This window comes from Ovis canadensis, chromosome 6, assembly GCF_042477335.2.
Source record: "Ovis canadensis isolate MfBH-ARS-UI-01 breed Bighorn chromosome 6, ARS-UI_OviCan_v2, whole genome shotgun sequence".
NCBI lineage: Eukaryota > Metazoa > Chordata > Mammalia > Artiodactyla > Bovidae > Ovis > Ovis canadensis.
The window spans coordinates 60,670,635-60,685,832 of record NC_091250.1 but is presented as its reverse complement, the minus strand read 5'-3'; the positions used below and the strand labels follow the sequence as shown (position 1 = coordinate 60,685,832).

General features: G+C 44.7%; 1 protein-coding gene across 1 annotated transcript in view; it reads left to right on the top strand.

Annotated features, from left to right (window-relative positions):
• CCDC149 (coiled-coil domain containing 149) overlaps positions 1-15,198 on the top strand; it is a 116,712-nt gene that overhangs the window by 67,908 nt on the left and 33,606 nt on the right. The window contains exon 5 of the mRNA XM_069592997.1: positions 14,496-14,612. Coding sequence (XP_069449098.1) covers positions 14,496-14,612 — 117 coding nt within the window. The remainder of the gene's footprint in view (positions 1-14,495; positions 14,613-15,198) is intronic.

Sequence of the window (15,198 nt, the reverse complement as noted above, 5' to 3'; positions counted from 1 at the left end):
TTGGGAACTCACTGTGTGCTAATTAATGTTCTAGGTGCTATGACTACATCAAGGAATAAGAAAGACAAGGTACCCAGTCTCACAGATATACAGTCTAGTTGGGGAGACAGAGGGTAAGAAAATTAAGTAGTTATATACACAATTATCAGTGTTTAGTGCTAGGAAGAAAAGAAAACAGGAGACTTAATGATTAGAATTGTGTGTGTACATCAATATTATGTTTATAAAGGGTGTAGTATAGTGTCTGGCATCCAGTAAGCACCCCATGAAGGGTAAACATTGCTGGTATCTTTAGCACAACCTGGGCCCAGATCAGCTTAGAGTCCTCTTGTATAAAATTTCCACCAGGAATCTCAAGGTCATTTTACCTGTTGATCAACTGTTTCCAGTGGACCGGGTGGGCATATGCCTCTCATTGGAGACACAGACTGAGGTGAGAAGGCCGGCACCTTGCATTTTATGTACCCCTTGTGGAATAAGCACCTAAGAGAATGTACCAGGAGTGGCATCTCATGTTTCCGTTGGGCTTTCTAGTCCACTCGCTTTTATGTTTCCTTCATTTTACAGGTTACGGCACTTTTATACAGAAAAACGATGATGCAATGTGAGGTACTCAAAACCAAGGAACTTCAGGTGGGCAGTGTCAGGCAGTCACTTTCACTGGGCCCCTGCTGGCCAATTTAAATGTAACTGTTTGCAGTTGTGCATAAACATGAGGTTTTACCCTTAATAATGAGCTTTATGCTACACCAGCCAACAGTCTTTAAATAACTCTGTTTTATCTGGTATTGGCACCATAAAATGATAGACCCTTTCTATGAACGTACCTCTATTGACATGGGACTTTTGGATGGATTCAGCAAGCAAACCAATTAAGCAAAGCCACCAGTCGATAAAGATAGACCAATGAGCATGCAGGTGACTTATTAAAGTATATTTTGTTTTTATTAAAAAAAAAAAGTGCTCAGCTGTGGATGTTTGTAACAGTCCAGGATGAGGGATCAGAGAGCTCTTCATAAACATTTTCTCTTTGTGCTTCAAAGGAGCATGGAGATGTCCTAGCCTGTGGGAAGCCCACATGAAGAGGGCACTCTAATGAAGAGCTCTCACCCTGGGTAATTAGAAATTAATTTCCAAGAATCAATCTAACTCAATGCGACTGTGAACCATGCCATGTAGAGCCACCCAAGATGGGCGGGTCATGGTGGAGAGTTCTGACAAAACGTGGTCCACTGGAGAAGGGAATGGCAAACCACTTCAGTATTCTTGCCTTGAGAACCCCATGAACCATAAGAAAAGGCAAAAAGATAGGACACTTAAAGATGAACTCCCCAGGTCAGTAGGTGCCCAATATGCTACTGGAGATCAGTGGAGAAATAACGCCAAAAAGAATGAAGAGATGGAGATAAAGCAAAAACAATACCCAGCTGTGGATGTGACTGGTGATAGAAGCAAGGTCCAATGCTGTAAAGAGCAATATTGCATAGGAACCTGGAATGTTAGGTCCCTGAATCAAGGCAAATTGAAGTGGTCAAACAAGAGACGGCAACAGTGAACGTCGACATTTTAGGAATCAGCAAACTAAAATGGACTGAAATGGGTGAATTTACTCAGATGACCATTATATCTACTATTGTGGGCAAGAATCCCTTAGAAGAAATGGAGTAACCATCATGGTCAACAAAAGAGTCCAAAATGCAATACTTCGATGCAATCTCAAAAATGACAGAATGATCTCTGTTCATTTCCAAGGCAAACCATTCAGTATCACAGTAATCCAAGTCTATGCCCCGACCAGTAATGCTGAAGTAGCTGAAGTTGAACGGTCCTATGAAGACCTACACCACCTTCTAGAACTAACACCCAAAAAAGATGTCCTTTTCATTATAGGGGACTGGAATGCAAAAGCAGGAAGTCAAGAAACACCTGGAGTAACAGGCAAATTTGGCCTTGGAGTACAGAATGAACCAGGGCAAAGGCTAATAGAATTTTGCCAAGAGAATGCACTGGTCATAGTAAATACCCTCTTCCAACAACACAAGAGAAGACTCTACACGTGGACATCACCAGATGGTCAAAACCGAAATCAGATTGATTATATTCTTTGCACCCAAAGATGGAGAAGCTCTATACAGTCAACAAAAACAAGACCAGGAGCTGACTGTGGCTCAGATCATGAACTCCTTATTGCCAGATTCAGACTTAAAATGAAGAAAGTGGGGGAAATCACTAGACCATTCAGGTATGACCTAAATCAAATCCCTTATGATTATACAGTGGAAGTGAGAAATAGAGTCAAGGGATTAGGTCTGATAGAGTGCCTGAAGAACTATGGACATTGTACAGGAGACATGGATCAAGACCATCTCCAAGAAAAAGAAATGCAAAAAAGCAAAATGGCTGCCTGAGGAGGTCTTACAAATAGCTGTGAAAAGAAGGGAAGGGAAAACCAAAGGAGAAAAGGAAAGATACACCCATGTGAATGCATAGTTCCAAAGAATAGCAAGGAGAGAATAAGAAAGCCTTCCTCAGTGATCAGTGCAAAGAAATAGAGGAAAACAATAGAATGGGAAAGACTAAAGATCTATTCAAGAAAATCAGAGATACCAAGGGAACATTTCATGCAAAGATGGGCACAATAAAGGACAGAAATGGTATGGACCTAACAGAAGCAGAAGATATTAAGAAGAGGTGGCAAGAATACACAGAAGAACTGTACAAAAATGATCTTCATGACACAGATAACCACGATGGTGTGATCACTCACCTAGAGCCAGACATCCTGGAATGTGAAGTCAAATGGGCCTCAGGCAGTACCACTATGAATAAAGTTCGTGGAGGTGATGAAATTCCGGTTGAGCTATTTCAAATCCTAAAAGATGATGCTGTGAAAGTGTTGCACTCAATATGCCAGCAAATTTGGAAAACTCAGCAGTGGCCACAGGACTGGAAAAGGTCAGTTTTCATTCCAGTCCCAAAGAAAGGCAATGCCAAAGAATATTCAAACTACTGCACGATTGTACTCATCTCACACATTAGTAAAGTAATGCTCAAAATTCTCCAAGCTAGGCTTCAATAGTACATGAACTGTGAACTTCCAGATGTTCAGGCAGATGTTCCAGGTTTTTGAAAAGGCAGAGGAACCAGAGATTAAATTGCCAACATTTGTTGGATCATTGAAAAAGTACGAAATTTCCAGAAAAACATCTATTTCTGCTTTATTGACTATGCCAAAGCCTTTGAGTGTGTGGACCACAACAAACTCTGGAAAATACTGAAAGACATGGGAATTCCAGACCACCTGACCTGCCTCCTGAGAAATCTGTATGCAGGTCAGGAAGCAACAGTTAGGACTGGACATGGAACAACAGACTGGTTCCAAATAGGAAAAGGAGTACGTCAAGGCTGTATATTGTCACCCTGCTTATTTAACTTCTATGCAGAGTACATCATGAGAAACGCTGGGCTGGAAGAAGCACAAGCTGAAATCAAGATTGCCAGGAGAAATATCAATAACCTCAGAAATGCAGATGACACCACCCTTATGGCAGAAAGCAAAGAAGAACTAAAGAGCCTCTTAATGAAAGTGAAAGAGGAGAGTGAAAAAGTTGGCTTAAAACTCAACATTCAGAAAACTGAGATCATGGCATCTGGTCCCATCACTTCATGGCAAATAGATGGGGAAACAGTGGAAACAGTGACAGACTTTATTTTTTTGGGCTCCAAAATCACTGCAGATGGTGACTGCAGCCATGAAATTAAAAGATGCTTACTCCTTGGGATAAAAGTTATGACCAACCTAGGTAGCATATTAAAAAGCAGAGAGATTACTTTGCCAGCAAAGGTATGCTAGTCAAAGCTATGGTTTTTTTCAATAGTCACATATGGATGTGAGAGTTGGACTATAAACAAAGCTGAGCACCGAAGAATTGATGCTTTTGAACTGTGGTGTTGGAGAAAACTTTTGAGAGTCCCTTGGACTGCAAGGAGATCCAACCAGTCCATCCTAAAGGAAATCAGTCCTGAATATTTGTTGGAAGGACTGATACTGAATACTCCAATACTTTGGCAACCTGATGCGAAGAACTGACTCATTTGAAAAGACCCTGATGCTGGGAAAGATTGAAGGCGGGAGGAGAAGGGGACAACAGAGGATGAGATGGTTGGATGGCATCAACTTAATGGAGATGAGTTTGAATAAATTCAGGGAGTTAGCGATGGACAGGGAGGCCTGACTCACTGCATTCCATGGGGTCGCAAAGAATCAGACACAATTGAGTAACTGAACTGAACTGAACTGAACCAAGAATTAAAATGAGCAAGAAGGTCCCTTCACCTGTTCTGGCTCCGTCATATCTTACTCTAACTGAGATCTTGATGGCAAACCATAGGCAACACTCAGTTAGTTCAGCAAGCAGCTGGACTAGTTTAACATTTCCTAATGCTTTATTGTGAGATGAATTAGACAAATGAATTTGGTCTCAGAGACTGTGTTTAAGGTTGTTCTGGTTTATATGAGCTTTTAGCCTGGGTAGGGCAGATGACCAAAACAGTGTGATTTTGGACATTCATCCCCTAGACCATGCATTGTAATCACACTTCATAGAGAACTGATTCTGAAAGATGGCTTGGCCCAAGATCTGTTTTACAGTACACCACACCCAAACGGGGATACTCTGGTGGCCCAGCAGTAAAGAACCTACCTGCAATGCAGAAATCCCTGGGTTGGGAAGATCTCCTGGAAAAGGAAGTGGCAACCCAGTTCAGTATTGTTGCCTAGGAAATCCCAAGGACAGAGAAGTCTGATGGGCTACAGTCCATGGGGTTGTGAAGAGTCAGACATGACTTACTGACTAAACAACAACAACCACAACATACCCAAATTACACTAAAATCAAAACAAATTGAAGCAGCTTTAAAACGGCTTTGTACAACTCTTCAAATGTTGTCCCTTTGGGAACAGTGTGTTCTGAACTATCTGAAGATAAGTCAGGAGCTTGATAGCTGTGTGATCTTGGGCCAGTTCCTTGACCTCTCTGTATCTCAGCTCTCATCTGTACAATGGAGGTGATAGTAGTACTTGCCTCACAGAGAGTGGTTCGGTTCAACTCAGTTCAACACATCTTCATTGAAAACCTGACTGTCTGGTCTGGAAATAGGGTAGTAAACCAAACCACTGAATTCCTGCTGTCATGAAGCTTCCATTCTAGTGGGGACAGAAGGACAGTGAGCAAATAAATAGATACATGGTATAACACTGATTCTGAGAGGCACGGTTTTAACATTTGAACATCTCTGATGTAGTCATTGGGATCATGTAGTGATGATTGGTATTTATCAGCCTTTTTAGAGATGCATAATGGTAGGTCTTAGAGTTGACAAAATCTTATATTTGATTAAATACAGTAAAATATGTCAGATAGTGCTAAGTGCTAAGTACTAAGTCAACAAGTTACAGCAGGCTAGAGAGCTGCAGGGCTTCCCAGGTGGCACTAAAGGTAAAGAACCCTCCTGACAATGCAGGAGACATAAGAGACATAAATTTGGAATAAATTGCAAAGCCCTTCTGAGAGCTGATGATGCATGAACTGCCCCCACCCACTTCAAGACCCCAACTCTAACCACCTCTCTTGTTCGATCCCTGGGTGGGAAGATCTCCTGGAGGAGGGCTTGGCCACTCCAGTATTCTTGCCTAAGAATCCCATGGACAGAGGAGCCTGGCAGGTGACAGTCCATGGGGTCACAAAGAGTTGAACATGACTGAGCAACTTCACAGGCACGGAGCTGTAGACTGCAGCCTGGAGGGCACTGCTTACATCGGGTGTCAGGAAGGCATTCCTGTCCACGTGTCCTTGGTTCTGAGGCCTGGAGGAAGTCAGATGGGAAGTGCTCCAGGCAGTGTGTGCTGTCATCGGTGAGGAGAGAGGCTGCAGAGTGCTCACTCCAGGACCCTCACCACCAGGGTTCAACTCCCAGCTCTGCCATTTCTAAGGACTATGAGGTGGTCAAGTCACTCCACCTCTCTGTCTCCACGGGGATCGGAACAGTACATCACAGAATGCTTGTTGGACTTACTGGGTCAGTGTGTAGGCACTGAGGGCTTGGCATGTGAGGGTGAGGGGAAGTGCACACCCCAGTCTGAGCGCAGGCCCCAGGCAAGGAGCCCTGGCTTCAGCCCTCTGCTGCAGCCCCTCCACGGCTCTCCCCTGTGAAGATGGCAGACAGCGTCTGCCTTCTGGGCTTGTGGGAAGCCGCAAACCGGAGGCTTCCTGTACCTAAGATGCATCTGAGGACTCCCTGAGGCTAGCTGGACACTGCTGTGGTCACCGGGTATTTCGGTGCATGAGGCCAGAGAGGCCCCTGAGGTGGAGCTGACAGCGGGAGGGATAAGCAGATGAGCGAGTTGATTTCTGGAAGCACAGTGAAGGCACTGGGGCACTTGAAGGTGAACGCTTCAGCAATGGTGTTCAGGGAAGACCTCCTAGAGGAGGTGACATTCCATCTGTGACCTGAAAGAGACAGAAGACGTGGGTTCTGCACAGACCTGTGGGGAGAGCAAGTGCCGAGGCCCAGAGGTGGGCAGAAGCAGGGGCTGAAGGGAAGCCAACCAGGCTGGCGAACAAGAGAGGTGGTTAGAGTTGGGGTCGAGAAGCGAGTGGGGGCAGTTCATGCATCATCAGCTCTCAGAAGGGCTTTACGATTTATTCCAAATGTATTCCATTGCAGTGAAGTCACTGGAGCTACTGTGTGTAAAGAAAGCTTCCAGCATGTTGTTTGGCCCAAACTGGGTGCTCATTAACTGGGAAACATTGATGCGCACTAATGAGTGTGGGCCTGGTGATCTCCAGAGCCTGGGAGGAAAACAGTGAAAACTGCTGCATTGTGCTTTTTCATTGTTCTTTAAGTGACAAATTCTTTTGTTTAAAGTTAGAACTGGATTTGTCATATAGGTCTAAGAATTTGAACTTTGGTATACACAATAGAATTGCCTCCTTGGAGCCATTTAAAGCTCTTGTGTCTAATTTTATCAAGAGTATTTCAAAAGGTCAGGGGGCAATTGGAGAGGATGTGGAAAAAACCAATAGATAAAGACAAGATAGGCAGGAACTTGTTTTTTAAGTCACTCAGCACAACACCGGCAGCTGAATGTTTAATAAATGACTTTTGGTGCTGACCTCTCCCTAGGCATGCTATTTGCAGAAGTATGCAAGGAACAGGGTGAGGAAGGGCTCACATCTATTTCCTGTTAATTTTTTCATCTAGTCCTCCCAGTAATTCTGGAAAATAGAGAGTCATTGGATTAGAATTATAGCCATACCAGCTACAACTGGAGATTGCACTTTCAAAGCTCTTCAGAGAATGATCATTGCATTGTATCTTTGCACTGCGAGGATGGAGACCCCAGAGTTGGAGTTGTGCAGTGCACAGGCTGGGCAGCCATACTTAACTGTCCTGTCTACAAGATAGCTCTTGCCCTCACTATGGACTCACTATGGAATATGTCCCCCACCAAAATTTGTTTGTTGGAACCCAGTCCGAAATGAGATGGTATTAGGTGCTGGGGCCTTTGGGTGATTAGGTGACTTGGGTGATTCAGGGTGGCAGAGCTGATGTGAATGGAATTAGTGCCCTCATAAAAGAAACCCCAGGGAGCTCTTTTGCCCCCTTGGCCAAGTGAGGACATAGTGAGAAGACAGCTGACTATGAACCAGGAAGTGGGCCCTCATTAGACAAAAGATCTACCGGGGCTTTGATCTTGGATTTGCTAGCCTCCAACTGTGAGAAACAAATGTTTGCTGTTTATCAGCTACTCCGTCCATAGTATTCGGTTATAGCAGCCTAAATAGACTGAGACAGGAATTGGTTCTGAGAAGTGGGCTGCTGCTATAACAGTGTGGAAGCAGCTTTGGAACTGGGTGGTGGGTAGAAAGGTTGCAAGAATTTTGAGGCTCCTGCTAGAAAACGCCTATTATCCTTCACAGCATTGCTGTGAAGTAGGGGCAATTCTGGTGAGGACAGAAGAGAAGAGAGAGAAGGAGCTTTAGAGAAAGCATCAGTCTTAGTGGAGATACTTAAGTAATCCTGAACAGATTGGTAGAAATATGGACGGTAAAAGCCATCCCGATGAGGTCTTACATGCAAATGAGGAACACATTATTGGATGCTGGGAAAAGGCCATCCTTCTTGTGTGTTAGTCACCCAGTCGTGTCCAAATCTTTGTGAGCTGTGAACACCAGGCTCCTCTGTCCATAGGATTCTCTAGTCAAGAGTACCTGGAGAATAGTGGGTAGCCATTCCCTTATCCAGGGGATCTTCCTGACCCAGGGATTGAACCTGGGTCTCCTGCATTGCAGGCAGATTCTTTACCATCTGAGCCACCAGGGAAACTTGGTTGAATTGTGATTAGGTCCTGTTGCTTTATAGAAGGTAAAACTTGTAGATAATGAAGTCGGATATTTGAGAAAATGTCTAAGGAGAGTGTTGAAGAAGTAGTCTGGTTTCTCCTAACTGCTTATAAAATGTGAGAAAAGAGATGATTTGAAGCTGGAATTGTTCAGCAAAAAGGAATCGGAATTTAAAGATTTGGAAAATTCTCAGCCTGTCTATATTGCAAAAAAATGAGAATACTAAGGGTGTTGGCCAAACAACCCTTTGATAAGGAGGTTAATACTAATTAGTGTTAGTAAGAGGCTGGGCACTATTTTTCAGGACAAGAGAAGAATGACATGGAAGGTGATTCAGAGACCAGCAAGGCTGTCACTCCTGCCACAAGCCTGGAGTGCATGGCTCTGGGGGACAGTTGCCTCCACTTGGATTAGAAAAGAGGGGGCCTTCCAGAACCCCAAGGCTGAAGATCCCAGCCCAGGAGAGCTACAGGGCGCTGGCAGAACCATCCTGCCAAGCCTTGGGGGCGATGTTACCAGTGGGCCTGGAAGGTAGAGCATCCATCCAAAGAGGATTAGTCCTGAGCCTTACAATTTAATGTTGTTTGCTCTGTTAGGTTTGGGGCTTACTTGAGACCTATCACCCTTTCCTCTTTCCTGTTTCCTCCTGTTGGAATGGTAGTGTCTCTCCTGCCCATGTCCCACCATTGTATTTTGGGAGCACGTAACTTGCTAGGTCTCTCCATTTCACAGCTGGAAAGGAGTTGGCCTCAGGATGTATCTCACGTCCAATCTCACTCATGGGTGATTTAAACAAGGTGAGGTTTAGATGAAGCTTTGGACTTCAGACTCTAGAGTTGATGCTGGAATCAGTTAATTCTTTGGGAGGTGTTGGGATACAATAAATGTATTTTGCATGTGAGAAGAACATGAATTTGGGGGTGATCAAGGGTGGAATACTATAAGCTGTATCCTCCCCCCGCCACATAATTCGTATGTTGAAGCCTAGCCCCCAACATGGTGATATTTTTAGGTTTGGCCTTTGGGAGATGATTAAGTCATGAGGGTGGAGCCCTCATCCACGGGGTTAGTGCCTTTGCAAAAGGGACCCTAGAGAGCTCTCTCAGCCCTTCCACCATGTGAGGACACAGCCAAAGGACAGCCCTCTATGGAGCGGGAAACACCCAATATGCTAGCGTTTTCATCTTGGACTTCCCAGCCTCTAGAATTATGAGAGATGTTTATAGTTATAAGCCACACAGTGTATGGCAGTCTGTTATAGCAGTTTGAACGAACTAAGACAGTCCCCACTTTCAAAAAATCTGATGTCACCCAGGGCTCCGTGAAGGTTAGGTGACAGCTGAGGACACATGACTAGAATGAGCAGATGCGGGAGCTGAACACAGGTAACACCAGGAGAATGATAGCTGCTCCTGCCTCCGGCTACTGGGGAAAATTGTTGTTGCTCAGTTTCTGGGTCGTGTCTGACTCTTTGCGACCCCATAACTGCAGCCCACCAGGCCTCCATCCTTCACTATCTCCCAGAGTTTGCTCAAACTCGTGTCCATTGAGTCGGTGATGACTCATTGGTGAGCTGGGGAAAATGGATTCAGGCAAATGAAAATAAGACGAAGGAGAGGCTGTTGAGGGCTCTGAGGGATGAAGCCAGAGAAGAGATCAAGGAGGAAGTGAGTCATTCTGACTGGGGGGCCTTGACGGCACCAGAGTTTGAGCAGGGCTTTGGCAGAGGAGTCAGACTCTGTCGTCAGGGCACCCAAGAGCCGTTCGCCACATCGCTTTGCAGTCTTGTCCCTCGGCCACATCTCAGCTGCAGCTGCACCTCATCCATAAGCGGACGACTCACACCCGTAATTCATTCATAAGCATTTTCCATCTAAATCAGCAAACGGACATGTCTCCTGATGGCCATGCACGCGCCTCTCAGGGCACTGGTCCACTCCGAGCGTTGGCACAGGGAGGCTGGCTGTGCAGTTTTGATAGTCCCATTGGAGGAAATTAAGTGCTCTGAGCAGTTGCTTCCTAACAGCTTCCAAGGAGGGAAATCAACCCCATTGCCTGCGGTCTACAGATAATGTTGGCTCAGCAGCTCGCTTTCCTCCAGCTTGGAAGAAAATTGGGACTTTCCCAGTGGGTGTATGTGTGGGGAACCTCACGTGGAGGGGGACACCAGTGGTCACAGGCGTGACTGTAATAGCAGCTAATGTTGATCGAGTACTCTTTACGTTCTGGGGCTGGGCTAAGTATGGTAGAGAAATACCTTCTCTTACGTGGGGCTAGGTTCTAAAGTCAGCATGTAAGAGGCAAAAACTTGGGTCTGGCTGAAATCCGCCTTGAAGTTCCCTTAAGCTGCCCACAGTGTTCAGGCACATGGCCACGCAAGCTCCTGAACCGCAGCCTTACTTATAAACATGAACAGTAGGATTCTGCCTAAATGCATCGTCAGTCTCTCACCTTGCCCTCAGTCTAGGACACTGAAAGTAGGGATGGGGGGAGCCACCACTTTTTAAAATTATGATTGCTCTCCCATCCGCTTTTCTTCATCTTGTTCTTCTTCCCCTTGGTTTCCCCCCTCAGCTTTTCAGAAACTGGACACCTGAATTTGAATTGCCCTAAGTTAAATTCTCATTTAATACAACTTCATTCTTTGACTTCATGCGACTTCATGCTCAGTGTTGGGGAGGGGAAATTGCCCCCTCCACCCGTCTTGATGTCTTGTGGTTGGACACAAGACAGATTAGCAGGAGAAAAAGAGACATATTTGAAATTCATGCTGGTCTCTCAGACATGGGATCTAAGAAGTGACCAAAGCAGATAACTTTTATACTTTTAGATAAAGAAATAATATATTTGGGAGGAATTGACAGGAGAGAGAACCTTAGGTTTTGGGTGCCCAACTAGTGAAAAATATACACTGAGTTTTGACTTGGGGTAGTAAATAAGAGCAGTAACAGCGTTTGTTTAGATTTTGGTTTCTTGCCTGAATTCCCTATCTGACAGTAAGGGTGTCCTACCTTTAGATGCGGGGAGTACACTTTTCATATGAGAGATTTTTTAAATTTATTTTTTAATCAGAATATAATTGCTTTGGGCTTCCCAGGTGGCTCAGTGGTAAAGAATCCACCTGCCAAGCAGGAGATATGGGTTTGATCCCGGGGTTGGGAAGATTCCCCTAGAGGAGTGCCTGGCAAACCCACTCCAGTATGCTTGCCTGGAGAATTCTGTGGGCAGAGGAGCCTGGCATGCTACAGTCCACGGGGCTGCAAAAGAGTCAGACACAACTGAGCAACTAAACAGCAATGATACAACACAACAACAACAACATAATTGCTTTACAATGTTGTATTCTTTTGTGCTATTCAACAGTATGAATCAGCTATATGTGTATCCCCTTCCTCCTGCTCCTCGCTCCCACCCCATCCCATGCTGCTGCTCTGGGTCATCACGGAGCACCGGGCTGCATTCCCGGTGCTGTACAGCCGCTTCCCATTTCCGGTGCTGTACAGCCACTTGCCACTTGCTGTCTCACGCATGGTGGTACGTATGACCACGCTACTCTCTCAGTTCATCCCACCCTCTCCTTCCCCCTCTGTGTCTACAAGTCCATTCCGCATGAGAGAGATCTTTTCCTGCTCTCAGGGTGACAGAAAGGAGGGTCAGAGTCCCTCTGGTTAAGGGGCAAGTGTCCCTCTTGGCCATTTCTTAAGTAACTTTAATTCAAAATAATCAATATGCCATTGAGGCATATTTGGGTGCAGCCTACTCTGGGTCCGACAGTTACAGGCACCCTGGAGAGTAAAAAGCTGTACTGTTGCTGTCGTACTCTTACAGTAAAAGATACTAAGAGAAGTTTAGGCATAAGCCTGAGGTTGCACAGCTCTCATACTTGGCCCCAGGACGATAGCCCCCAGGCAGGCAGACTCCAGAACCTGTGAGCTATTAGCTGGGAAGACAAGAGCAGTCTCCCTGGGGCTTCTGTCCCTGCTCTCGTGGCCCCTTTGGGCCCCTTCAGCCAATTGAATGTTGAGTGTCAGACCTAACCAGTGATCCAGCTATCACCATCTCAGGCCTCACTTCTTAAAAATAAGTGTTTCATCCAGCCCAGCCCTGAGATATAATAGCTGATATTGTATGCACATTAAACACCAAATGATTGTTAACATGTTTATTGAAGCTTAACAGGCATCCAGTATATAAAAGATGACTCTCTTCTATGGCTGTCAGACCTCAATAAACATGTTTAATAATTAATTGGCATTAAGCAAACATAATTGTGTGATTCTAAATTAAGTGTTCGGCGAAGCGTACTGTGAATGGGAAACCACAGTGGTGTTTTATTACTTAAAGTTCAGGCTGTCAATCTGGCTTTTCACATACAAGGAAAAGCACCCTGCTTTCAAAGCCATGTGGCATGCCGGTTGCCTCATGCCAAAAAAAAAAAAAAAAAAAGGCACGGGCCTTCCTGTTTCTAGACTTTTTGATCTGAAAGTGTTTCTTATTTGGTTAGCTATTTGTCTTTCACTCACTTGGGGTCCTAAAAGTCCTGAGTCAAGAATTTGTGTTTTCACGTTATCAGCTTTCAGGTGAATTAACCAGTTCTGACATAAACTCCATTCTCCCTGCAGTATAGCCAATGCTTGACACTTGCTGTAGTTACAGCCTCTAAAATCACTGCAAACACTGATTTAGGGAATACGGAACCATTGTTCCTAGAGGAAATAGCAGATTAGGTTCCTCTGAGCCTCTCATCACAACACTTTTGTCACCTGATCAATATATGTTTTACACGTTTCTGTTTAAAGTAACTTTATTTAACTTATATTGTTCATTCTTTATCATTGAAGTCACAGCCAATAGCACTGTAACTCATGCCTGGATGAAACTTATCTAACACACAGATATTCCCTGTAAGGCACATCATGACCTCTTGTGCTCAGAAACACTAAACAACACTCCAGCACAGCTCAGGGGGCCTTCTTAAACAGCAAAACAGTGAGAGAAATTACAAAAATGTGAGGGAAGAAAAGGGGCACAAATGGGACCATGAAAAGGCACACACTTGTTTATAATATGAGCTGAAACAAGAAGGCATAATGATCTTCCCTGGGAACTTTGCTGTGGGACACTTCCCATTGTTTGCAACTCTGCATTTGTCTGCCTGTATCTACCTACAAGGGCTTTCCAGGTGGCTCAGAGGTAAAGAATATGCCTGCCAATGCAAGAGATACGGGTTCGATTCCTGGATTGGGAAGATCCCCTGGAGGAGAAAATGGCAACCCGCTCCAGTATTCTTGCCTGGAAAATCCCATGGACAGAGGAGTCTAGTGGGCTATAGCCCATGGGGTCACAAAGAGTCAGACATGACTTAGTGACTGAGCATGCAAGCATCCGCCCATGCAAAAGCAGCATGAAAGCTGATTCCAAGGCTACAAGTAAATTTGCTTTATGCAGGTATACAAGGGCAAAATCCTTGAGTTTTGAAATGAGAATTCCATCAAACATGGCCGTCTGTATACTAAGTGCTGTGTATCCTATGCTAGGCCTTTGTACAAGCCGTTCCACCTGCCCGTAACATTGCTGATCCTCATGATGCTTTTGCTCACAGTAGTCGCACAATAAATATTTGTGCAGTTCAGCTGACTAGTTTTCAAATAAGGACCCCAAATATGTCATAGCCTAAATGTCGAGAATGTGGGAGATTGCCTGTCTTAGCAGATTCTTTGCAACATGGTGTTATCATTTTTTTACACTTTGCTAAGTTTAAAAGAGACCCAGAGATTTTTCCCTCATTGTGGTAGGGCTACACAGGGCATCCATCTTCAGATGCCTAGCCCTGTGTTCCCATTAGCCTTATAGGTGAATGCGTGGACATGTGTGTTTAGGCATGCCTGTACAGAATACAATATGAATTTTTTAAATTGAATTAATGATATTGGTAAGAAATTTCTTTGTCTTGTGCCTTCCCCCAGTATTTCTTGAAAAATCATTTCTTCCAACACTTTCTGCCTAAGTAGGCTTGGGGTTTTGTTTAGATCAATTCATTTTAACTCTCTTTCTCTCTCCCTCTTCTTTTTCTACCAATGGAAAATGCAGCTGTTGAGGATGACAATTGCCAAACAGAGGCTGGGAGATGAAGAAATTGGCGTGCGGCACTTTGCAGCCCATGAGCGTGAAGATTTGGTTCAGCAGCTGGAGAGAGCAAAGGAACAGGTTATCGTCAACATCTGTTAAGAGTGGGGGGTGTGAGATGGATGAAACTGGAGCCGATTATACAGAGTGAAGTAAGCCAGAAAGAAAAACACCAATACAGTATACTAACACATATATATGGAATTTAGAAAGATGGCAAAGACGACCCTGTATGCAAGACAGGAAAAAAGATACAGCTGTGTATAGCGGACTTTTGGACTCAGAGGGAGAGGGAGAGGGAGAGGGTGGGATGATTTGGGAGAATGGCATTCTAACATGTATACTATCATGTAAGAATTGAATCGCCAGTCTATGTCTGACGCAGGATACAGCATGCTTGGGGCTGGTGCATGGGGATGACCCCCAGAGATGCTATGGGGAGGGAGGTGGGAGGGGGGTGCATGTTTGGGAACACATGTAAGAATTAAAGATTTTAAAATTAAAAAAATTAAAACCTGAAAAAAAAAAGAGTGGGGGGTGTGTTCGCATAGCTGGGCACGACACAGAGAAGAGTAGACTGTGCCCTGTTTCTCCGAGAATGTGGGGTGTCTGGGATGTGGTCAGAGGAGGATGAAGGATATAGTTGGAATGCATTTACTCCCTCCAT